This window comes from Rosa chinensis, chromosome 5 (assembly GCF_002994745.2).
Source record: "Rosa chinensis cultivar Old Blush chromosome 5, RchiOBHm-V2, whole genome shotgun sequence".
In the NCBI taxonomy this organism is placed as follows: Eukaryota; Viridiplantae; Streptophyta; class Magnoliopsida; order Rosales; family Rosaceae; genus Rosa; species Rosa chinensis.
The window spans coordinates 70,459,465-70,486,427 of record NC_037092.1 but is presented as its reverse complement, the minus strand read 5'-3'; the positions used below and the strand labels follow the sequence as shown (position 1 = coordinate 70,486,427).

At 38.8% G+C, this 26,963-nt stretch overlaps 1 protein-coding gene and 1 pseudogene across 1 annotated transcript; one reads left to right on the top strand and one right to left on the bottom strand.

Moving 5' to 3' along the window:
- Nucleotides 1-11,184: 11,184 nt before the first annotated feature.
- On the bottom strand, nt 11,185-15,487 carry LOC112168278 (annotated as a pseudogene).
- Nucleotides 15,488-25,448: 9,961 nt separating this feature from the next.
- LOC112163954 (CAX-interacting protein 4) lies at nt 25,449-26,518 on the top strand. Its single transcript, XM_024300209.2, has 2 exons — nt 25,449-25,577; nt 25,756-26,518. Exon 2 carries the CDS (start codon nt 25,778-25,780, stop codon nt 26,516-26,518), a length of 741 nt encoding a protein of 246 aa, XP_024155977.2. The 5' UTR covers nt 25,449-25,577; nt 25,756-25,777.
- Nucleotides 26,519-26,963: the final 445 nt, after the last annotated feature.

The window sequence follows — 26,963 nt, the reverse complement described above, 5'->3', positions numbered from 1 at the left end:
GCTTGGGTTTACGAGATGCTTGTTTTTAAAGATAATTGTCTTTACTCTCATTGCATGCATTGGTTTTAAATGAAATAAATGTGGGAAAGTATAACTCCTTTTATTTTACAATTTCTTATTTTTGTCTACTTACGCTAACGTTTTTTTATTTACTTTCCCCTGGGTCCTTTAGTTTCAAATGCCCAGTTCGCAGTGTTGCTGTCCAGCGTAGGAGTTGAGGCTTAGCACCATCATTGCCACCTATCCTCTGTAGGTTATTTATTAACCTACCTTATGTATTACGTTTTATTTTCCATAGATTGCTCTGATGACCTTGGGAGACTTATATAAATATTTGTATAATTATGGGTTGTGTCAGAGTTTGTGTAATTTCGAGGAAATGGAAAGATTGGAGCTGTTAGGTTGTAATATATAAGTCCTTATGATTATGCACTTAGACTTTTATGCTTGGTAAATTGTGGGTTGTTTGTTGGGAAGCAAGGTGGCTTCAGGATTTGGAATTGAGTTAAACCTAGAAGTGTTTTATCTCTGTGTCCTTACAACGGGTTTGGGTTGTCCACTTTTAGGGGAAGTTCTATCGAATTTTCCAAAAAGTGGGCCCCGCAGGTTCATCTTGGAGTTTAGGGAGAAATTTCGGGATGGGTCCTGACAGCAAGGCTCTTACTCTTGAGAACCCAAAAGATGTAATCAATCCACTAGTGGTGAAGAACAAGTTTCATATAAACACAAATAGTGCTGCACTCGCCTACAAACACTAGACTAACTAGATGAGGTGTTTGTCTTGATTCATCTCAACCTTCTTCACTTGAACGTTCTTCAATGATCACTCTTCTTGCACAACTGACTTCTCTACTGATCTTGAGAGAAACATGCAATTGAATGAATGAATGATGAAATACTTTGACAAGGAACAAGTGTTTCAAGAATGCATATCAGACTCTCTCTAAACAAACAAGATGCGCATAAATCTTGAATGAAACAGCCACACAACTGAACGATTGACTCCTATTAGGAAAAGTCTTTTATAAAAAGATTGTCAATTAAAATAGACTGATCCGAAATCAATTAGGAATTAAATGGCATGAAATAAACAGGTGAAAAATATTTTTGCAAAATAATATTTGAAAAACAGAAAGATACTTTCCAAAAACGAACTTCTTAAAACCTAGGACTGACTCAGGGATTCCAACACAGGTTGCAATCCCAGTGCATATGCAGAACCATTAGATGCATTTACTTGAAACTTCTCCGAGATCAGTATTGAAGTCCTTTTTCCAACTTCTAAGGATGAAATGGGATAAAGTGTTTCACTTGCTTTTGTATGGGAATGCCAACACTCAATACATACAAAATTTTGTACTTACAATCTCCCCCTTTGGCATTCCTGTACAAAACACATCTAATCTACTCAAGCTCCCCCTCAACAAGTAGAGGAGAGTCATCACAATTCATCATCCATTCTTTTCCTGAAACACTTATCACACACGTTAGTGAAAAACACAAGATAGGATAATTTTACCAATGTTTAAACAAAGCAAGGAAATCCAACAGATAACAAGAAGTCTAGAACCAAAATAAAAACACAAGTTCAGATCATAATAAGGAACTCGAAACAACAACATATCACATTATTGTTCCCCTTTTTGAATAGGAACGACAAAGGCAAATCAAAAAAGTAGCGGAAGCTGTGCAGAAGGAGGATCACCAGTAAATGTTGCTCAATAGACACCAGCCCAAGAAGAATCAATCAGAGGAAGGTAGTCTAAGTATCAATACTGAAAGGATCCGCCCCAAATTTCACCCTGAAATCCGAGGTGACCCTGTGGGGCCCACCTTAGGAATAATTCTACCCAAAATTCGGCAAAGTCACCCCTAAAATGGACTACCCAGAAACCTGTAAAAACACATTCATACTTCTAAACAACCCTTCAAAAACTCCTGGAGCCACCCTGCTCCCCAAAACTGAACAACTCCACAATTTACAACTAAAATCTGGTACAATACAACATAAACCAAAAACACAAGTGAAACTCCCAAACTTTACAACATTTGTCCCACAGGTTATCAGAGCAATCTAAAGGAGGAAAAGAATTCATAATGCAAGTAGGTTCAACGATTAACCTACAATATGAAAACAACTGCAGCGGATGCTATGCCTCGAATCCTACTATGCCGAACTAGCTACTCTGCAGACTGGGCATTTGAAACCGAAGGGCCTAGGGGAAAAGTATATAAAAACGTTAGCGTGAGTGGACAAAAAAATAAGTAATTGCAAAATAAAAGGAGTTATACTTTCCCACATTTATCCCTTTGAAAATCCAATGCATGCAATAAGGGTAAAGACAATTATCTTAAAATCAAGCATCTTGTAAAACCAAGCCAGCCCCGCTGGATAAGTGAAAACCGGACTAGCCCCGCTAGTCAAAGATAAATAAAGAGTATGGGGAAAGCGTTATCACCATACGATAAAAAGGGAGCCTCCCAGGCTCGGGTCAGAGTGTCAAACACTCTTAAGCATCTCATGCTCTGCTCTACTCACCCACAAACACATAGTAAGCGGAGAGGAGTACTAATAGGCTAGCTAGCAATAAATATGACGACCCAGGTATGGTGGGTTAAAATCACGAAAATCAAAAACAGAAGGGCTTCCCTAATATTTCAAAAGAAGAAACTATAATAGCCAATGGTGTGACCCCACACACCCAAAAATATTCCCAATTCACAAACCAAATGTGAGGTTAAAGTGAATCCATAAATCCCAACGAAAATCCCATTTTCGAAGATTTCTTGGGAAACTCAAAATACACTAATAAATTTTGCTTTCAATTCCGGAAATCACCTCGGAAAACAATTCATCGAAAATCATTCTAAATGATGAGTTTAAAATGGAACATAACAATTGCTAATCCAAAGTCCAATCGACAAATAATTCCATATTTAAAAGGATCACCAAGACTGTGACACTGACTTGTCACATTCAGAAGACTAGCATGAAAGTCATCTATTGATTCATCCTCCCTCATTTGCATGTTCTCAAACTCCAAGACAAGTCTCTAAAGTTTCTGGCCTCTAACCTTTTGGTTGCCTTCATAAGTGACCTGAAAAAGATCCAATGCTTGTTTAGCAGTGTCACAGTGGCTAATTCTCACCCTTTCCTTGGATAAAGCTGTGAATAAGGAATTCTGTACCTTGAAATCACAACTTCTGTTCCGAACCTCTTCTTGTGTCCACTCTTGCCCAGGCTTAAGAACTCTTATAGATGTCCCTTCTTCCTTCTTTGAGTCTTCAGGTTTGGTTGGGTGTTCCCATCCAATCTCAACGATGTTCCACATATTTTCATCCTGAGAGTAGAGAAATGCCCTCATCATGATCTTCCATTGTGAGTAATCTTCACCATCAAACAAAGGGGGGTAATTTATCAAACTAGAGGCTCTTTCACATTCACGTTCCATCCTATCCTCGGATCTACTAAAAAGCTTTAGAACCCGCTCTGATGCCAATTCAAAATGCTAGGATGAACGTGTTTCTGAATATCGGGGATTGATAGCTATGTTACAATCCCTACTGGGCAGATAACCAAAATTCACACAGAAAACACGAATTTGGTTACGCAATGAAAATCTCAATTTGAGATTAAAAACATTGCGGGGCTCTTACTCTTGAGAACCCAAAAGATGTAATCAATCCACTAGTGGTGAAGAACAAGTTTCATATAAACACAACACAAATAGCGCTACACTCAGCTACAAACACTAGACTAACTAGATGAGGTGTTTGTCTTGATTCTTCATAACCTTCTTCGTACAACCAAGTTACCTAAGGTGTATTACTCCCAGGTGACTTGCATAATCTGAAAGAAAAAGGGCCACAACAGGAGGACCTACCAAGCAAGGAATCAGGTATGGTTTGAGGATATGGTAACTGTTGAAATGAATTGATTTGCATTTGTATTGTTGTGTGTACTGTTGAATTGAATTGATGTTCATTTGACTTGATAGTGAAGTTATATTGATTTGTATTTTGGGATCTCAAGGAGGAAATAATGTCCAGCAGGAGGAACAGGTGAATGTGCAAGAACAGGGTGTAGAGAATGTGCAGCATGAGGAGGCTGTGCATGTGGAAGAAGAGGGTACATTGAATGTGACACAACATGAAGCTCACATTGCACAACAGCAAGAGTCCCAGCCTGCATTTTTGCCTACTCAGCAGTCCTAGACCAGTAGTTCTCAAGAAGGTTCATCCATGCCCCAATTTAAGCATAGGAGGTTCAAATCACTTGCACAAAGAAATCCCAAGCCAAAGAATGCCCCTCCATCACCAGCTACTTTAGATGAGTAGAGAATAGTTTTGGGATGAGAATGAATTTCTTTTGCTTCATTTCAGTTTCTTGTCTTGTTCACATAGTGCACGTCTGTTTTTGTATGTTGTTGTTCCAAATTTGATGTCATTTGTGCCTTTTGAGACAACAATTGTCTTTGAAACTTTGTGGCAATGCAAGCTTTATTTCCGGTCATATTGTTTTTATCAGTTTGGTTGTATAGTTTGTGCCATAGTGTGATAAATAGAGCTTCAAAACTGAGTGGCACTTCTTTTGGGTCGGGGTCAAAATATGAGGTACCAAACTGATATATACTTTAGTTCTCTGATGGAGGGAATAACCATTATATTCCAAATTGGAGGCAAATAGGTCAAAGGAAACCATTGACTTCAAAATTGGCAGCAAATTGGTCAAATGGAAAAAGGAGGGAATGTATATGTCATTGAAATGATGGCACTGTAACGTAGCTAACGGCTCCAGATACCGAACTTGGGTTGGGGTGATAACCTCATATACCAACCTGATAGTTTTAGAAGGTGAGCTGGTGAGTTACGAAAGTTTAGAATGGTAAAAAGGTGATACGTTGTTTGGGCCATTTTCCCTTCTATATATGACTAGGTAGTTATCTCAAGTCAAAACATAAAACAATGGGGAAGTAGTAGTTAATGCATGCTTACTCATGATTCTTTGAATCCCATCCAGAGAAATTAGCCACATTTCTCAAGGCTGCTCTCCACTTCTCCACCTTCTTTATATCACCACTGAACTTTTCTTTGTGCTTAGCAAGGCTTCAGCAAAGGTACTCCCTTGATTCCGTACATCAGACGGATCCACATCAAAGAAAACTGGTAAAACTGTGTTACCCCTTGTTTCCATGGATTCCAAATTTTTTGCAAGTTCATCCAAGCACCTTGGGGAAAAGGCATAGTTTGGTAAGAGAACAACGATGGCAATATGTGATTCTTTGATTGCATTGCCGAGCTTTAAAGAGATAATTGCTCCTATATCAAGATCTCGGTTGTCCTTGAAAGTATAAATTGCTTGCCAGTGTTGCATTTCGTGGTGTGAATGGGATATGAAACCCTTCCGAGTGTCTTCACCCTGGAAACTCAAGAACACATCGTGCTTCCATGGATGAGCCGATTCAGCTAAAGGCCGATTCAGCTGAAGGAGAAGGTGTTGAGGTTCTTTGGGTGGTCAACGCCATTGGCTTCCAACGAAGAAGAAAACAAAGCCTCAAGTAAGACTAAGGAAACTACTCTGAAAATCAATAGCTAGGGAGAACAGATTATATGAAAGGAAATAATTAAAGAGAATTAGAGGGAATGTTTGGAAACGAAGGAATGCTTGATTAGCTAAGTTGCTAAAGGAAGGCTAGTAGTAGAAGACTCTCTTACTTTTCTTCTGATCACCTTCGCTGACTTTTGGGCGCTGGCATGTACTCTCTTTCAATGTTTGAATAAACTAGTAAATCAAATAAACAAGGGCTAAATACTAGTTACTACCCTGTGGTTTAGGTCCAAAATCAATTCAGTCCATGGACTTCTAATTTCATCAAAAACACCCCTGCACTTTCAATTTTGATCTAATAGGTCCAATTCGTTAATATTCTGTTATGAGTTCAAGTTATAGTTGGATTATTTGTTAAAAAACTATTTATTTTATAGTAGGACTCACTTATAAATTGACTATGCAGGCCACCTCGACACCACATCATAAAACATAGGCCATATATGAGCCACGTTAACAAGTTAAATAACTTCAATTATTGGAAAACTAACAAATTGGACCTATTATATAAAAAATGAAAGTGAAGGGGTGTTTTTGATAAAATTAGAAGTTCAGGGACTGAATTGATTTTGGACCCAAACTACAGGGTAGTAATCAGTATTTAGCCCAATAAACAAAGTAGTTGTGATAGCTAAGGGTGGGCGCGGTGCAAGGCGATGCAGATTAAGGCTGAAACCTGAACCAGAACTGCACCACTTCTATCGGACTGGCCATTTTGCAAACTGCAACCGCATTTCAAATATGGTAAACCAATTAATCCGGTTACCACATTTTTCGGTGTGGTGCGATTCGGTTTCGGGTTGAACCCGATTATTGTTTTTACCCTTTTAAGTCCATAAAATGAGAGCCAAATTTTTACTATTTTAAGCCTCATTTGATTCTATGCAAGTATCCAACTTCCCAAAAAAATTGGAAAAAGGTAAAATAGAACAAAGTTAGATAGAAATTATCCAAATTGTCTAAAAACTGAAACAGAATGAAAAAAAAAAATAGCAAACCTAATTGCTGGGTCGATTTAGGGTTTAGAAGGTCGAGAGAGAATAGATTGAATAGTGATTGAAGAGAAAAGTTCCTGCTATTAGGTAACCCTAATTGTTGATCAGGGGCACTCAAGCCTACATAAACTTGGAGTTATAACTAATCAGAAAAATAATATATAAATAAAATAAATAAAAAAGTGGGGAGGTGTAGTTTTAACCAAGGTTTTAAATATCGGTATCTTCATATGTATCGGTACTTTGAAAAAGAAAGATATCGAAAATATCGGGGATATATAGGGGATACAGGGTAACAAAATGGCGTTTTTGAAAAAAGTCAATTTATTAGAAATTTAGAACTACATATAAATACATATGAATGTCAACTTCATCTACATTCAAAAAGAGACTCTAGGCGGTTGAAAAGCAGCTCGCTGGTCTACGAAAATGCAATAATCAGATCAAGACATATGACTCATATAGTGCGAATTGTAGTGATGAACATGATAGTTATATATCTCTTTAGAGCTGCCGACTGTTTCCCTATAAGGGGATAATAAAGATGAACCAAACTGGATGACTGATCATATACTTCTCCATATTGATTATATCCATAAACATCATAACCAAATTAATTGTTGCCTGCATGAGATTCATTTGAGATCCCACTGCACTCTGTGCCTAAACTGATAGAGTCAAAACTTAAGGCAATTGAAGAAACATCAGATGGGGTACTTTGATCATCAGTTGCACTTCTAGTCCTCCTCCCATATCGGGTATTCTCTTGAGCACCATGACCAGCTGCTCTCACTCCGTGGTCTTCATCTTGGATGGTATGATCAAAATTACCTTCACAGGTAAATTGGAATCCTCCATCCACAGAATATTGTCCATATTCATATCTTTCATCTCCACCACCTGTTCTGCTTCCACCCTCTCCACCATCATCAGAACTATCTGGAGTTGCTGTACCACCCCACGCATCATCACTATCTGAATTATCTTCTGGGTTTTTAACAACTTCTTCAGATAAGACTCTCTCTACGTTGATTCCAGCATTAGTTGCAGTTTTTACAACTTGTGGAAGAGGTCTTCCAGCTTCATCATCGAGGTATGCAGGCATAATCCAATCATGAAGTGGATCAATGCCATTATCAAGCTGCTCGTTTGCAATATGAAGTAGATCTATATAGTTGTTTTCATTGACTACATTATTCTTTGCCTGTTTATCTCACCCAAAATCGCCTTGAGGGTATTTCTCCTCACCTAGATTCGCCTTGAGGGAATTTTTTTCCTGACCTAGATTCACCTTGAAGGGATTTTCTACTCACCTTGAGGGGATTTCTCCTCACTCAGATTTGCCTTTAGGAGATATCTCTTTACACAGATTTTCATTTAGAGAATTACTGAGTTTTTTTTTTAATCTCAAATTTTATAGATATTTCTTCACTTTATCGGGGATATATCGCAAATATCTAATATATCAGGGATATTTGAAGATATCGGAGAAATTTCGCAGAAACGGTAAAAGGTAAGATATTTACCCCCTAGATATATCGGTCCGTCGAACAAAGGAGATATCGGGAGAGATATCAGAAATATCGCAGATATTTAAAACTTTGGTTTTAACTAGGCGGGTTAGGACCCGAAACCACAACCACACCGTATTCATGCAGGGCGGTGCGGTTTGAGAGAGAAGCGGCACCGCTTTGTTTCGGTGCGAAATGGTGCGGTACTGTATTTGTGGTGCATCATGCCCACCCCTACTAGTGAGAGGTGCCGAGAATTATTCCCTCTTTTTTTTTTTTTTTTTCTTTCCCTCATTTGTGTGCTTGATAATTCTCAACTTGGTCACTGGTTACTTCCTTTCTTAAGACTAAGAAAGGACTAAATGCAAAATACCAGAGAAATAGAGGTACGCCCGGTATCTTGTTGGTGACTTTTCAAAATGAAGACGTAAAATTGGAAACATCCAAACCCGATCCTATACTTACTTTTGTTAAGCAATTGGTGTGGACTTGTGTCCTTTTTCTTCTTTTGGTTTTTGACTGGCCAAGGTGTGGACATACGTGGTATATGGTAACAAGAAAGTGCGCAGGGATTTACTCTCCATTTGGCAATTTAAGGTATGGACTGGTCTTTTGTGAGAAGCCTCCCTATACGTCAGCCCGTACCAAAGAATTTCTTGGAATGCCAGATAGACGGACTCGATATTTTAAAGTAAAAGTCTGAAAGTTGAAAACTAGTTTTTTTTTTTTTTTTTGGTAAAGAGTATTTGGGAGGGGGGAGGCAGGTCTCCAGGCACAGAAACTTTATGATCGACCGTTTGCCCCGATTACCTGAGGCAGGCCTTCGCAGGAGCCCAACAAACATCTGGTCTCTGAGCCGGTTTACAATTAGAAGTAGACAAACCCCGCAACGTCCCAAAGCCCACACTACCCCCATTGAATTGGTCAGGTGGTAGGACCCGCAGGCATCTGCAATTAAGCCTCGAGATGACTTAAGACACTCATGAAGTTGGCACGTTTCACCAGCACTCACATAAGCCCCGCAAGACCCCGACATTCAGCAACCTACCAACAAGAGATAAATTGACAACTCTGAGGCTCGAACCTTGGATGAGGGTGCCAACCAAGGCAAGATTGGCAAAAAGATTCCTGCCAACCCTTGTGGGTAGTTGAAAACTGGTTTGATGCCATTAGAATTTAGTCAATTTTCTCAAAAGTTTGTCACTTTTTATGTATTGAAATAATAAGTACTAAACAGAGCACGGATCCTCTTCCACTGCTAATCAATGTTGATTACTCTAGTGCTATGTCTACAAGTATACGACTGTATCTTAAAGCACAAACTCTAGACCAAAAAGATTCCAAATTCCTCAAACACCCAAAATTGCTACCCAGAACTAAACCTAGCTACTAAGCCATACCCCATTGATACAGAAACTGGCTAAACTTAAAGAAGGAAAAACACCTCCATTGGTATCACGTAAAGTCAAAACCTCATAGTTGGGAAGTTTCAAGACTTGCTGTTATCTTGCCACACTTCATTGAAGTTTCTGAAAATTTTCTAGAAAAACAAGACTTCTAAGGTCCAAGAAGTCTGACTTGAATTAAAACATTATTAAGAAATTAGTTAGCATGAAGACAAGAATATGAACTCATACAGATGCACTTCAAGATTACTAGAAACAAGAAGCACTTGACCAAAGACTAGACCTTGGAATGTCTCAGTAGAACTACAAAATACATTCAAGATCAGTAGTTACATGTATGTTTGTGCCCTTTCCTATGGTTCAGGGGGTGCAGCAGAGTACGCTGCTGCTATGCTCCCTCCACCCCTGCCTTTAGTCCTACACCACAGTACTATCATTTTCCATATTTTGTTGCTAACTGAACACAGAATTCTAGAAATACAGAGACAAAATGGAATGATTTACATATTGCAGTAATAAAAGAGGATAGATATATATATAGAACGTTAGTAAAGAATGTAATAATATCTCACGGGCATTATGCATTAACATTTCGTGAAAGAGAACATAGAAAGTAAGTATTGAATTGGATCATGGTCTTAGACTTCTACTTCTAGTCTTCTACTCATTACTCTTAGAAAATTAATTTACAGGACACTAAAAATTGCAACAATATTTACTATTTGTAGGAATGAATGTGAGCAGTTAGAAGGAATGAGGACAACAAATGAAATGGAATATGGAAGAGAAATTTCAAACCAACCAAAGCAACATCTTGATCAGCCTTGTCTTCACAACATCAACATGGCATCCTAATGGAGACAGAGATAGCCCTGGCCAATGTGCCACAAATCTTGTGGGGGATGGGCTCCTCAAGTACTGAAAGGAAGAATAGAGGAAGACCATTGTCGCCAAAGAGACCACTAGCAGCCCAGCTGTACAAGAATCAGAACCAGAAAGAGGTAGTTCCTGTAGCATAAGATGAATACAACTCGTTACGGTACTTGTATTTTCCACATATCTCATAACTTATAAATACTCTCTGCTACAGAGTATAAACTAATAATCCTTGACAAAAGATAAAAAATAAAGTAAAAACTAATCACAACTTGAATTAATGTCATCACATTGTTCCTATGTTGGTTGTAGCATGATCAACCTTGAATATGGGAGTGATGAATCTAAACTATTGGATTATAAGATTCCAAGAAGTTTATTCGTGTATGCAATTTTGTATATAACTTTTCTCTTACAGGACAACGATGTTTTGGGTAGATTGTCCATAAATTAAGGATACTTAAACCAATGTAGGAACCTATGCAACATTGATATACCTAGCAAAGTAGTAATCCAGCAATGCGGTAACAGCAATGCTTGTGGTTTAAAACAAAACATGATGAGTCAATGGTTTTTCCTTAGAAAAAAAAGGGCTTACATGCATGGATAAATACATACCAATCAAAAATATACTTTCTGAAACAAAACAAAAGTTACAAGAGTCTACATGAGAATAAGCCTGTCAATGAGGAAAAACATGTTTAACATAAACAATTTATTGAGGTTACGAATTATGACTACAACAATTACTCAACTTGGTATTGTTAGCACAATTTACACAACTTCGCTTTTTTTTTTTTTTGAGAAATACATAAGTTTAATTATTTGGATATTTGAGCCACATATAAAGGCACTTGGGGCTTCACTGGTTGATGAACCTTTTATATACGGATACACAAATATAAATTAGGGGGACTGGGTTAATCAGTTAATGGAACCTACATCAGACATAAACCATTTATATAAATCACAAAAACCATTTCTTTGGTACTGGGCTACCACTTGCAATTGCACATCTTGGACCTTCCCCTTCCTCTGCTTCGTCCTTGTCACAATATTCACAAGATGTTGGTTGTTCCATTGAGGAGGTTTTTCAAATCTTGCTCGTACAACAATCGGGCCCCACAGCTCTTCACACAATACGAGCATGGAATAGGATTATTAATCCAGTGATTAAGCTTGAATGAGAACCTATTAGAGCAGCTTGTGGTATCCTGGATTTGACAACGACCCATAAAAAACACCCAAAGATGATCTCCCATCGTATGGTTTGGTAAATCCTGATCGGTAACAAACCGATGCTTTGGTAAAGCGTGATCGGTAACAATCCGAGTGGATAAACATCGAATATCCAATCCAGTAGCCTCGAGAGCGATAGGATCTTTCTTACCGGCAAAAACAACACAAAACACAATGCCCATCCACTCTGATGTACATGATTCCCGATCCGGAGGCAGTTCCACAGTCAATGAATCTCCTTCGCTTTGAGTATCGAACCAGTCTGAAATTTTACTTCCAGGACTTACAATATGGAATGACGTACCGCGGTGGTGGTATTCGAATGAGTGAAGAGAATCGGGAGAGATCCCCTATACCAAAGAAATAATTATCCATGTTCAATATGAGAGTGAGAGAGAGCGAGAGAGAGAGAGAGAATACCTGAGCGGCCAATCTCCTTAGCATTGAAAATATTCCATTATTCAAGCCTTCATTGTCAATCAATCCAAAGCAATTGACAGTTGTTAAGCGAAAGAACTGCAAATTGGTGATTGTTCCCTGCTGCGATGGTTCTGACAACATTTTTAAGGAATCACAATCGTCTGCATATACAGCTAATCCCTCATTCGATGGGAGATCCGGTAATTGTTCAAGCCTTTTGCACCTCGCCAAATCAATGTACCCAAGCTTCGAAAGGCATTTAATGCTTGCAGGAAGACTAACAAAATTATTTCCAGCAAGTGTCAAGATAGATAGAGATGGAAAGCAGTAGTCAATATCGTCGGGGATAACACACAGATTACAATCATCTAGAAATAACATGGACAAAGACGGAAAAGCCCTTGGAGTTGGCAACAAGCACAAAGGCTCTGGACTCTTTCTTTTACATAAGCCCGTAGAGCCCATAAGCTTCCTTTTCATAGATGATAAACGTCGCATGGCTGGCGGTTTTTCAGACACTGTCTCCCACATATTTTCTACAGATTTCTTAAGCTTTGGGCATCCATCCATACTGAGTGAATGAAGAGACTTCAGTTTAAAAATTGCCGTACCCGGGAGACTCTGGAGACTTATGCTATCATGTATATACAGACCAGTTAGGCCAACCAGATGTTCAATTGATGAAGGTAGTTCCTCAGTAGCGGTCCCACGTGCGTCAATGCGTGACAAATTTTTCATCCCTTCTCCAAAATCTGGAATCTTTACCTTTGAGCATTCCCAAAGGCTGAGATACTTGAGAGAATCCATTTCAATCTTACGTGGGAAACTCTTAACATTTTTACATTGATCAAGTATCAACCGTTTAAGCTTCTTGTGGACTGCAATAGATTGATGGACCTTAACTAAACCGTCACATCTTGCAAGATTCAACTCCTCAAGATTTGGAATACCTGTGAACTCTAGGGTCTCCTTCAAGTTTTTGGACTCACTAAGATCCATATGTTTCAAGTTAGGCAAGTCCTGTACAATGCATAGAACAAATAATTACCTTTGGAAAACCTAAAATTATATTTTGAAGAAGAAAACATTATCAACATTGTTACCTGTCTTCCGTCCCAAAGCCGGACAAGATTGCTTCTTTGCATCGTCAGTTTAGCAAGCATATTTGGCCGGAAACTAGCTGGAAGAGATTTGGAAGGATACCAATTCCATATGAGAATTCTCAAGGAATTTGGGAGGAATTTGGGAGGAATTTGGGGACTGAAGTAATTATTAAATTATCAAATTCAAGAAACTTTAGTTTGCGCATCCTAGAGAAGCAGTCAAAATTCCAGCTTGAATCTGCCTCTTCTAAACAAGGTAAACATAACCGTATGCCTTTGATTGCATCTGTTCCCTGATATTAATTCAGAACAAAGGAAAAGTTAATTCCACACAGGTCTAATATATATCATGCTAAAACAAAATGTATTTTTTATTTTTAAATTTAAACTTGGATAAGTTATATACTTACCGTATTTCCCGTGAATACAAGAAAGATGTCCTTACGATGACACAAACGGCTGCGAAGACCAGGCTCCTCACGAGAGTGTTGACAAACAATTTCCCATGCCATTTCTTCTATCAAACCATGCATCCCGACATTGTTGTCCCAATCAATAGTTAAGAGAGATTTCTCGATAAGAACATTTATCTCAATAAGACAATTATAGTCATAATAATATTCTAGCAGTTGATTAACTCGCCCCTTCTCCACCCCCTTGTAGAAGAATGCAATGTCCAAGAAAATCTCCTGTTGCAAATGATTCAGGGCATCATAACTTAATTTGAGCGAATCGAAAATTGTCGGATTAAGAATTCTCTTTAGTGACTCCGATGTACTATTCCACTCCTCTAGCTTTCTCTGATACAAAGAACTTCCCAGAGTTTTAAGAGCTAATGGAAGCCCTTTGGAATAATATACAAAACTCTTGGAAAGCTCTAAAAACCCTTCCTCTGGCTGATCTTTTTTGAAGGCTTTGTGACTAAAGAGCTCAAGAGCATCACTGACATTTAGCCCCACTAGCTCAACTGATAGTTTTATATCATTCTTGACGAGCACACGTTTATCTCTAGTTGTAACAATGATTCTGCTTCCATCACCAAACCAAGATTTATCTCTAGCCACTTTTTCTAGGAGGTCACAGCTATCAACATCATCAACAACAAGAAGAACCTTTTTATTAGACAGGCATTTTCTAACGAAAAAGGTTCCTCTGTACTCATCCCAAACTAGTGAAACATTTTCCTTCAAGACTGGGGAAAGAACCTGTTTTTGAAGATTGACTAGTGGACCATGAAACTTCCTGACATCAAGAAACTCAGCCACTTCAAAATGATGGGAAATTCTCTCGAACACTAGCCTAGCAAGGGTAGTCTTACCCACTCCACCCATACCCCATATTCCTATAAATCGAACATCCTTCTCCTCAGGAGCTAAAAGCAAACCCATTTGCCAAAGTCTAAATTCAATTCCGACTAACTTTTCTTTGGAATCTGACAATGTGATCGTAGGACGCACTTTCTCCCACACACGTTTCACAATGACTTCTATAAGCTCACTTTCACATCTAACAGAAAAATAGACAATCATCAAGCTAATAATATATATATATGTATATAGTAGAACATTGCTATGACAGGTCAAAATTTAAAAGACAACAAACAAGGGGTGAAGTTGTAGTGCTTACTTATAATTCTTTGCATCCCATCCAGAGAGATTGGCCACTTTTCTTAAAGCCTCTCTCCACTTCTCCACCTTCTCTGGGTCGTTACTGAACTTTACTTCATGCTTAGCAAAGGCTTCAGCAAAGCTCTTCCTCTGATGTCGAACGTCGGATGGATCCACATTAAAGAAAACCCGGCAGAATTCTCTTATCTCCGGTTTCCATGGACTCGATAATTTTGGAAAGTTCATCCAGGCACCAAGTGGAAGAAGCATAGTTGGGTGAGAGAACAACGATGGCGAGATGTGATTGTTCGATTGCCCTCAAGAGCTCTGGAGATATACTAGCTCCGATTTCAAGCTCTCGGTCGTCCTTGAAAGTCTTGAATACTTGCCGGTACTGCAGTTCGCGGAATAAATGGGAGACGAAACCCGTGCGGGTGTCTTCACCCCTGTAACTCAAGAAAACATCGAAATTCCAACGGGGAGGTGGTTCAGCCCAAGCACGAGATGGGGAGGCTCTGTGGGTGCTCAAAGCCATTGGAAACCACCAAGATCGAAAATTAAGGTCTAGGGAAAACCACTATGAACTGTGAAAACTGGAAGAGGAAATGAAAGCTAGTTGCAGAGGAAACCTCTCTGAAAAATGAAGAGTGGAAGGCCAGAGCGTGGGAAAGTAGATTATGGAAGAGAGAGAGAACCGCATAGACATAATTAGACGCATTTTCGTTACTTTTCCTTCTTTTTCTTCTCACCTTCCTAAAGCTGTGGGCCTAGCCGCCTAGGCGTATACTTCCTCCTGACTCTCAGCCTTCTCTAATCGAAGGTCCAAAGTCTATATTTTAGACCATGGTTGAGCAAAAACCATCTCCAATTATGTATTAGGTCTATTACAAAAATATTTCACGGTGGTCTAAATTTCATTTCTTGGTCTAAATACAGACCACCATTTAGACCACCAAAGTTAGCCCACCTCAAGTTGCATGATTGCATAATTAATCTAAAATTTTTTTTTGAATAAATTTGATTTTATGAAATTTTAAATTTTATGAAATAAATTTGACGTAATAGTTTATTATAATAATAATTATTATTATTATTTATTAGTGGTATGATACATCAACTAAATATAATTATGAAGTATAAATGTATAATACAAAATGAGCCGTTACAATAATATTTTACTGCATTTATTCATTACAATAATTGGAAGAAAAAAAAAAAAAGTTAACAGTAAAAACAAAGACAATGCAAAGACAGACTCAAACATGACAATAAATTGTCAATTATTACAACCATGTTAAAGTAAAATTGGGATTGGAATGGTCTTCTCATTTCATTCATAACCCCTTTATATAGGGATAGGATTACAACGGAAATATCAATTACATTGATGATACTAAATGCTGATTGAGCTGTGATTTGTAACTGCTTGATTCCCTCTTCGTCTGTTTCTTTGACGAAGGCACATAATGTGCTTTTCCTTTAACACTCCCCCTTGTGCCAAGTCAAAGACGAAATGGTGCATGAGTTGTTACCTTACTAAAAACCTTGCCAAGTAACAATAAAAACTCTGTGGGACAAAAAATAAAACTTGGTCGAAGGAAAAGAGCACAACGCACCTTCTACATTTGAGAATGACATGTGTGTGTTAGACTCCCCCTGACGTCTACACATCCCCCTGATCATTACATTAATCAAGTGAGCTTGGAAAGTCTTCGCATTTCTATGCTTTTCACATGTTTCTCAAATGTGGGCTTAGGCAATGATTTAGTGAACAAATCTGCCACATTCTCCTCATACCTTACTTGATTCATTTGAATCTTGAGGAGAGTCTGTTGTTGCTGATTGTAGGACAACTTTGGCGATATGTGTTTTGTGTTATCACCCTTAATATAACCTAGCTTCATCTGTTTGATGCAAGCTGCATTGTGTTCGTAAATGCAAGTAGGCTCTTCAGTGGTAGAACTCAAACCACTAGTCCCTTGAATATGTGCAATGATAGTTCTTAACCATACACACTCAAGAACCGCCTCATGTAGAACAATGATCTCTGAGTGGTTCGAGGAGGTAGCCACAAAGGTTTGCTTGGTTGATCTCCAAGATATCGCTGTGTTCCCATTAGTAAATACATAACCAGTTTGGGAACGATATGTGGGTCAGATATGTATCCAGCATCAGCAAAACCGACCAAAACGTCATTTGGCGTTTTAGTGTAGTGAGTGGCGTTTTCGCCATCAACATTTCCTTTAGGGATTGCAGTTCCATCTGCGGTCCCTCTTGTCTCTCTGTAGGGAAAGAACAGTCCCAAGTCAATGGTTCCTTTTAGGTATCGAAAATGTTCTTGATACCATTCCAGTGACGCTGCGTTGGCGCTAAGCTAAATCTAGCTAACAAGTTCACTGAGAATGCAATGTCTGGTAGAGTAAATTGGACTAAGTACAATAATGCGCCTATTGCACTTAGATAGGGAATTTCAGCTCCCAACACTTGTTCGTCATCTTCCTTTGGACGAAATGGATCTTTCCTTGCATCCAAACTTCGACCGATCATGAGAGTGCTAGCAGGATGTGCTTTGTCCATGTTATATCGCCTGACTTTTGGACATATGTAGACTGGTGGATTAATATTCCACAGACTCGGTGTTCTAGTTCAAGACCTAGATAGAATCTAGTTTTCCCAAAATCTTTCATCTCAAATTCGGATTTCAAGTAGCTCGCGGTTTCTCTTATTTCATCAAGAGTACCAGTTATGACATATACTACTACAATTTGCAAATCCGGAACTTGTTTTCTTTATTTATATCCCTTCCCAATCAAGTAGTCACTTAAACGGGTATACCACATCCGTCTGGATTGTTTCAATCCGTAAAGTGAGCGTTTCAACTTAATTGCAAACGCACTCTGTGGTTTAGAGTCACTTGACTTGGGTAATGTAAGGCCATTAGGCACTTTTCATATATATCTTTGAATCTAGATCCCCATAGAGATATGCAGTAACCACATCCATGAGCTGCATTTCCAGTCCTTCGGAAATTACTAAGCTAACTAAGTAGCAGAATGTTATAACGTCCATTACGGGAGAGTATGTCTCCTCGTAGTCAATTCCAGGGCGTTGTGAGAAACCTTGCGCCACAAGGCGAGCCTTGTACCTCAGGACTTCATTCTTCTCATTACGCTTTCTGACAAAGACTCATTTATGTCCTACAGGCTTTACACTTGGTGGGGTTAGCACTACCTGACCAAATACCTGTCTTTTTGTCAGAGAATCTAATTTCACCTGGATTGATTCTTTCCATTTAGGCCAATCTGCTCTTTGTTGACATTTTTCAATAGAGCGTGGTTTGATATCATCGTACTCTATGATTCCTTCAGCAACAGTATATATCATCAATGTGTATGGAAGATCTTTCTATCAACTCATATGTACTCTCGTAATCCTTTGAGATTTCTTTGTTCTCTGGAATCATTTCAAACATCGGAGCATCCTCCAGTATTGATTCATGGACATAACTATAATCAGAGACAATCTCATGAGAGGGATTCTATACATTGATGATTGGTTTGTGCCTTACTCATCCTCTTCTTCCTTGGGTGAGTGTGTATCGAACCAAGTGACCTCCCCCTTTTCCTTGGGGAGCCACGGCCTCAACCACACCTCCACTAAGTGCGGTTGCAGTGCCTCTATCTGCGGCACCGTGCCCCTTGTTGGGGACTTATAACCTTGCAGGCACATTTGCAGCTGGTATATGTGATCTCGTCACTTTTACGATATCAGTAAACGCATCAGGCATCGAATCTTCTACGTTCTGAAGATCGATTATTCTTTTCACTTCACTTTCACTTTATGAAGTGCGGGGATCAAGATGAGACAGAGTGGGGACAAACCACGACAATTCCTGTCGTTCCCTTGGAAAATCCTTTTTCCTATCTCCCCCTAACGACCGGAAGACTGTCTCATCAAAGTGACAATCCGCAAATCTAGCGGTAGAGAGATTGACTGTCAAGGGTTCCAAATAGCGGATAATTGTTGGGGATTCGTATCCAACATAAATACTTAATCGTCTCTGAGGACCCATTTTGGTGCGCTGTGGGGGCGCAATAGGCACATATACTGCTCAACCAAATATGCTTAAGTGTGAAGTGTCAGGCTCATATCCAGTTACCAACTGGTATGCAGAAAATGGTTGGCTAGCTGTGGGTCTTAAACGAATAAGTAAAGCTGCGTGCAATATTGCATAACCCCATGCAGATATAGGCAGGTTGGTGCGCATAACCAATGCCCTAGTCACCATCTGTAGCCTTTTGATGGTGGCTTCTGCGAGACCATTTTGTGTATGCACATGGGGTACAGGATGCTCTACATCGATCCAAATAGATATGCAATAATCATCAAATGCTTTTGATGTAAACTCTCCATCATTATCAAGCCTTATAGACTTGATAGGGTGATCAGGGTGGTAAGCCCTTAAACGTATAATCTGTGCTAGGAGTATTGCAGCATTTCTTGTGGACAATAAAACGACATGTGACCAGATTGTCGAAGTATCCACTAGAACCATAAAGTACTTGAATGGTCCGCATTCTTGATGGATATGTCCACATACATTTCTTTGTATCCTTTGTAAGAATGGAATGTTTTGTTTTGTATCTTTAGCATAGGAAGGTCTCGATCCTGTTTTTGCTAAAGAGCAGGCTTTGCAAAACGAGTGATGTGCCTTTGAAATAGTCAATGAGGCATAATGGGAGGGAGGTAGTGCTTCTGGTACTTCAGAAGGCAATGACTGCATTTGAGCAATACTAGAACCGACACCTTGCAGTGTGGCGGATTTTTCTCCCATTTTTCACTCAAAAGAAGGGATGTCCGTGTGAGTTCTTGAAAAATACGGATCATCATGTCACGACCTCGGTGCCATAGGCGGTCATGCAAAAGCCTGTATGAGTCAGTGTCCCACATTTCATTGTTGGTGATAGTATAGGATTCAATGATCCGAATCGTAGTGAGGTACAGTCCACTAAATTGACTCATAAGTTTCTCTAAGATGTGTTTCCTTCCACAATCATTAGATGTAATATCAAGGTATTCAGTTCCATTCTCACGGTGTGTTTTTACATGATAACCGTTGGCACAAATTGCTTTGAAACATTAACAAGGTTCGATTAGCTCTTGGTGCATATAGAGCGTCTGTGACTTGAAATGTTGCGCCATTAGGCAGCAAAAATTTAGCAGTTCCTCGCCATTTTGTTAGTTGTAATAATCCAATCATCGTAGTCACAGAGGAATTATAGGCTATTAGTTCAATGAATAATTACCTATTTCTTAATATTGTGTGGGTAGTCCCACTATCATCTAAGTACTCAAGTTCTCCTCCATTCATTCCTATAAATAAATGGGAGGTATTTAGAAAATATAACTCATATTCTTTAGAGTATTTCTATTTGCGTAGAATGGTATTCTTTTCATTCTAATAATTTTTCTCTAGATGTATTGCTTTACATCTTTATCGTGCTATGTCGAACCATGTAAGTATGTGTTTAGTAAATAAATTTGAATAAATTCAGTGCTTCAGAATAAAATTCAAAATTTATTAATAAGCCAACGATAATCAAATCAAGGTCTTGTTCAGAAATCTTATTCATCAATCCATGATTGAAAATAAACTTTAAGACCAAACAATAGTCTAATTAAAAATGAGGCATTATGCCTTCACAACTGACTTTGGAAAATAAAATGAATAAAACAGATCAGTCAAGATTGAGAGCATCCATTGACTTAGCAAGTTCCTCTTTGCCATTGGAGTCTGCAACTGTAAGGTTGACGTCTAGGTCATGACCTCCTTCTTCCATATAGTGAGCCACTTGTTCTTTAGACTCTCTATACCTCTTGTAATTGGCTGCTACTCTGTTGTTTGCTTGGCAGTTCTTGTACCAATGCCCAATGAGTCCACACCTATAGCATGGTTCATTGTCAACTCTTTCCTTTGGCATCTTGTTTCCATGATCCCCATGTCCCTTTCCACGTGGTGCATTATTGCCACGTGGGTAGGGATCAGCACGTCTAAACCCCCTTGCATTGGAGTTATTTCCACCTTTCATTTTTCCATAATTAGTCTCGGGAATTTTCTTTGTCCCAGTGGGCCTGGCATTGTTATTCAAGAGAATCTTATTTTGTCTCTCAGCCACTTGCAGTAGGCTTATCAACTTATTGAAGGTTGTGATTCTTTTGTTGTCATAATCCAACTGATACTGGTTCGCTAGTATAAAAGCTGAATTAGGAAAGGTGGTAAGAGTCTTGTAGATCATATCATCTTCCGTGATTTCCCTTCCACAGAAATTGAGACGTGCCTTTAAGCGCAACATGTCCTTGTTGAAGTCATTGACATTTTTATAGTCAAGCAAGCGGATTCCATTCCACTGAACAACCAGTCCTGGGAGCAAAGTATCGTGAATGTTCCCAAAACGTCCTTTAAGGGCATCCCACAGTGCTTTGGGTGTCTTTAACTGAAGGTACTCCCAGCATAGGCTAGGATCAATATGTCGCCTCAGAAAAATTAAGGCATCTGCTTTCACCTTATTAGATAGTTCATCATCTTTGGGATCAGTAATGGTGGCAGTGTAGTCTTTTACCACAAAGGCAGTTTCCATATCGGAAACCCAACGGTGGTACTCAAGTCCGTCTGAGTCCAAAATGTCAAACTCAGGTCGAGTTGGATCAGCCATCTACATAAACAAGAGAGAAGAAATAAATTACGCAGTCATAAAGACATCCACGTTAATTATTTTCCAAACGTATGAATTAGATTTCAAGACCAAGATTCGTAATGGTCACATTTTTTTGATGCTATATGACAATACTTTATCACAGTAAGTGTGTATTTATAATGCGCATGAACTTTCATTATCATGGTAAAAACGCAATTCTTTTTTGTATAGCATTTCTAAACAAGTAATAATCATTGCACGTAATAAATAATAAAAAAAACATAGCATATATATTAAAATAAATTACATGGCATGCTCAAATTTCACAAATATATACCAAAATATATGTTACACATAATAATAGCAATAATATATCACAAAGGCATGCTTAGGAATATATAAAAGTAAATAAAATTCACAAAACATGCTCACAATTGCAGAAATAATAAATAATAAAATATATATGGTATGTTCAATATAAAGTATAAACTATAGCATAATTAAAACATGCATAAACATAATTATGTAAAACATAAATAACAAGGCATGCTTAAAATGATTAAAATAACCTAACTAAACATGCTCAAAATATATCAGAGTATGAAAATAAATAAATAAAAGAGAACATACTTGTTGTCGAGAAAATAAAACAATCCTAGTACACGCGCGTGTTGATGCAGGCGTGCGTAGCGATGTTTTTGGACTTGAGAAAAACTGAGCTGCTTCCTTTTTTTTTTTCAGCAGTGTGCCATTTTTTTTTTCTTTTTTTTTTTTCGGGCTGCAGGCCTACTCTTTCTTTTTCATGTCTGGGCCGCAAGGCCTCTCTTTTTTCTTTTTTTTTCTCTTGGCCGCAAGGCCTGCTTCTATTTTTTTTTTTTTTTTGACAATTGGGCCGGCTCTTTTATTTTTGGGCCGGGTCAGTTTTTTTTTCTTTCTTTCTTTCTTTCGCGTCTTCCTCCTTTTGCTCTTCTTTCTCCGTCTAGTTTGCAGGTGGGTGTAGTTCTTGAATCTGGGTCGTCGAAGCAGGTTGGTCCGAGACTTGTTCAGCAAAATCTGATCGTCAGAAGTCTGGGTACGGTGGCTATATCTTTTGAGTCGCCGGAATCTCGTTCGTCGTTCTTCGACGGGTGTGGGTAGGAAATGGACCGGAGATCGTCGGGTCTGGGTAGAAAAGGCCTGCTGGTCGGAGTGTGAGGAGCAGGTGCAGGTCTGGTCGACGAAGTCTGGTGCTGCAGGGATCGGTGCTGGGATCGATGGGATCGACGCAGGCGGGTCGGGTTGGCAGGGGCGGGTTTGCCGGCTGGGTTGCTGCAGCAGCGTTAGGTGGAGGTTCAATGATCGATCTGGCTGTCCGGCGGTGCAAGGTTGGATCGGAGGCGCTGGGCGAGGACCCGGGAAGCCGGTGGGTGCAGAGAGCAAATTGCTCTGGGCTGGGTGAAGGATCTGGAGGGGCCGGATGTGAGAGGCTGGGCGAACGATCTGGAGGGGCTGTGGTCGCCGCCGGTTGTGAGAGGCTGGGCAGGGGTGCCGGGGCTGGGTTAGGGCCGGAGGCTGCTGCAATGGGAGATGAGACCAGTCTGGATGAGGCCGGTCTTGGTCGGGGAATATATATATATATATATATATATATTTTTTTTTTTTTTTAAAGGTGCGGCAGAAAAGAAGAAAAATGTTTTTTTTCTTCAAGGGTTTTGATTTTTTCTTTCGGGAAGAAGAAAGAAACTAGAGAATTGAGGTTTTTTTTTTCTTTGGCTATTGGCTCTGAGCGTGCTGATAACGTGTTAAAGTAAAATTGGGATTGGAATGGTCTACTCATTTCATTCATAACCCCTTTATATAGGGATAGGATTACAACGGAAATATCAATTACATTGATAATACTAAATGCTGATTGAGCTGTGATTTGTAACTGCTTGATTCCCTCTTCGTCTGTTTCTTTGACGAAGGCACATAATGTGTTTTTCCTTTAACAAACCACAAATATATAAACTGAAAACAAGCCGCATCCATATCACGGGGGTCTTCTTTGTCCTCATCTTGACCAAACATGTTTGATAAGATAAAAATCTAATTGGTAATCTGTAGAGTTGTGTATGAATCGACGCGTGGACTCGAAAAGTCTTATCTAACAATATAGTAAGATTTCTTTAATCATTAAAATTATATTTTGTCTTTAAAAATAATTCTAAGTATACTTGAATTAGTAATATAACTGAAAACACTTATAATTTTGAAGTATACAAAATAAAAATAATAAAATATATTAAAGTCTATAATTTAGAGCTCAAACGATTGGAGTTGGAAAAATTATAGACCTCACTATTTGGATGAATAGTACCACTCAAAGGTCTAAAATTTTAGACCATGGTCTATTTTAGACCTCCATGATTGGAGATGGCCTCATTTGATCATAGTTTATTTATCTGCTGGGAACTTGTGGATCTGTAAGTTTGTAACTAATAAATTGTCTATCAAATTGATCGCCGTGACTTGTAAATCTTTTGAAAGTAGGGTTTTTAATGAATCTTTATTGTGGCTTGGAGTTCACATTCTTTTGCTACCGTGGTAAGTTCCTCCCTCTTTGTTTTGAATTTAATACGTTTTAATCTTAAAATCGGTATTCAAACCGTAATGTTTTTAAACTAGCTAAAATATATACAAACTAGCTGCTCTATTTTTGAACTTTTGAGCTGTGCTCTTTACAATTTTAAAATTAACATCGAGTATTGTAAAATATATTATAACCCAATACAATTCCGCAGCATTAAATATTACTATTTTGATATGCAGCCCCAAAAAATAAGGTGTAGAATAAAACCCCTAAGAGGAATTTAGGACAATCTCAAAAAATAAGGTGATGTATACTAGTTCCACGACGTGTTAGTGACTTCTCAAAATGAAGACTAACATTGAAAACATGCCAAACCCGGGTCCTATAGTTACGTTTTCTAAGCAGTTGGTGTGGAGTTATGTCCTTTTTCTTCTTTTAGGTTTTAACGTACTAGCCAGGGTGTGGACTAAAGTGGTATATGGTAACAAGAAAGTGTGCAGGGATTTCCTGTCCTTCGGTTGGCAATTCAAGGTGTGGAGTTTAGACTTTAAACTTTAGAGTGTAGGAAAGTAAATCATGTAGTGCTAATTAGACGTGTTTTTTGAACTTTTCCTTCTTTTCCTTCTCACCTTCCTAAAGTCGCATCTGACAGCAAAGACTCACGGACTTTTCCAGGTCATTGAAGGGAAAGTAGTTCAGAACCACATAGACTTTGATATATGTATGGAGTTAGTCATATGACTCATATCATTTCTATTATGCGGCCTTATAATTTAGCGCCAGTTTACTCCAACGGTATGGAATACTATCGCACTCCTCAAGTGTAATCATTGCTACTGATCACCACAATCAATGATGAATTATATCAAAGAGAGTTTGATTTATTTTCTTGCCGACTGATTTGCTTTGTGATTTTGTTTGATTGTGCCCTAATTTTCAACCTAGATAGGTTAGGCTGAAGGCATGAAGCCACTTGTGTAAGAGAGTGAAAAACAAGCAACTCCCAGACTACAATTCGTATGTAATGAAAAAACAAAATGAAACTAGGGCGATAGGCACCGTATCATCCAATAATTCTTTTTTCTTTTTCAGAAAATAAATTTCATTAACAACTTGCATGTATGTAATATGTGATCTGATCAAAAATCTTGCTCTATTTAAGTTACTAAAAACGAATACCACACTCCATATATCATGGAGACATATCATCAATCAACAATTCATCCCTTTATAGTGGTCCGATTTCTTTCTAAAAGCTAGGTCCTTCTATAGTTGGGCCTCCCGAGCCCGTCAGAACTCGCAACCAATTTGTTTTATCGGACAGAGGCCCAACAGCGAACGACGTCGCTTCGCAAGACCGCTTGGCAATTGGTTTTCAATTTCGGCTGAATCCATAGTTAAAACCATATAAAGGGATTCTTTCAATCAGTCCATACTAATTAAACGCTTTTTCTCTAGAAGTCGTCTGCCATCAAGGTTCGTCAAGAAATCCCTAGAATTTACATTCCATCGTAGGGATATACCTTTTTTCCCAGTCGAGGAAAGATCAAAATCAATTATACAGCGGTAATTGTTACGTCCTCCATTGAATCGGAATTAGATTCTTCTGCTTAAATTTTCAGGCAATGATATGTATTAGTGCTTTTGAGGACTAATTGTGTTCTCTTGGGGCTTTTAAATTCAAGTAATTTTCTTTTTTGTATGTGTAATTTCTGAGAATTTTAAATAGTTTGTTTCTTATTAGGGTTTGATCCTGGAATTTCAAGATGCCGGCCACCGCAGGAAGGGTTCGCATGCCCCCAAACAATCGGGTACACAGTAGCGTTGCCCTTCAGACTCATGGTATATGGCAGAGTGCAATTGGGTACGATCCCTATGCACCTCAGCCGAATTTGTCAAACTCAAAACCAGATGCTGAGAATGCATATGCTAGCTATCAAGGCCTTCTCCAACTCGCTCGTATAACTGGGCCGAATTCTGACGAGGTTCGTGGGGCGTGCAAGAGGTGCGGCCGGGTTGGGCACCTCACCTATCAATGTAGGAATTTTCTGAGTGTTAAGGACATGGAGAAGGAGGACCCTGAAGCTATCCAGGCTGATGTTGCTTCTGAGTTGGGCAAGTTGAAGGGGAAGCTGGGTAAAGCGAAGGGAAAAGATGTTGTTAAGGCTGATAGTGAGGAGGAGGATGAAGACATTGAGAGTTCAGATTCGGACTATGATTCTGATATGGAGAGGCTCATTGCTCAAAGATATGGGCAAAAGAATTTTCGAAAGGAGAAGCTGAAAAAGAAGAACAAGGACTCGGATGTTGATGGTTCAGATACAGATTCTGGGGAGAGGAAGAAGAGAGGAAGGTCGAAGAAGAGGAGAAGCAGAAATAGGAAACATGATGATTCAGATGATTCTGAAAGGGATAGGAAGAAAAGAAGAAAGGAGAAACGGAGAAAGAGAGATGAGTCCTCGGATGAGGATGATAAACGACGTCGACGACATAGGAAGAGTACGTAGTAAGTAATTGACTAGGGCCTTGAGTTCGCAGGGTATATGATTGAAGGTCGTAGCTCGTAATTGACTAGGGCCTGGAGTCTGGACCATCATGGTGCTGATTGTGTATTGGGTTTTCACACCTATATGATCACATCTAGCAACTGAACTAGTATTAACGTGCTGTTTTTGTTGATTTCTGATCGAGCTTCCAAGTAAGTTTGTTGGCTATGCATGGTATTGCTATGCCTTACTCCTTAAGTTGATTAGAGTTATTTCAAGTAATTTTTGTTCATTACTTCTGTGTTGACTAGGGTTACAAGGAAAAAAAGAGGTTGTTGCCATATATACTCAGCAAATACAGTAAAATTTTCACATTTCACTACTAAAATAATAATGCTAACAGACATTGATATTTAATCGTTGTAAAAAAAAAAAAAAAAAAAAAATATTGACTGATGTCTTGGTG

Bases quoted from the DNA above. Each gene is read 5' to 3' on its own strand.
- LOC112163954 (XM_024300209.2), top strand. From the start codon at position 25,778: ATGCCGGCCACCGCAGGAAGGGTTCGCATGCCCCCAAACAATCGGGTA.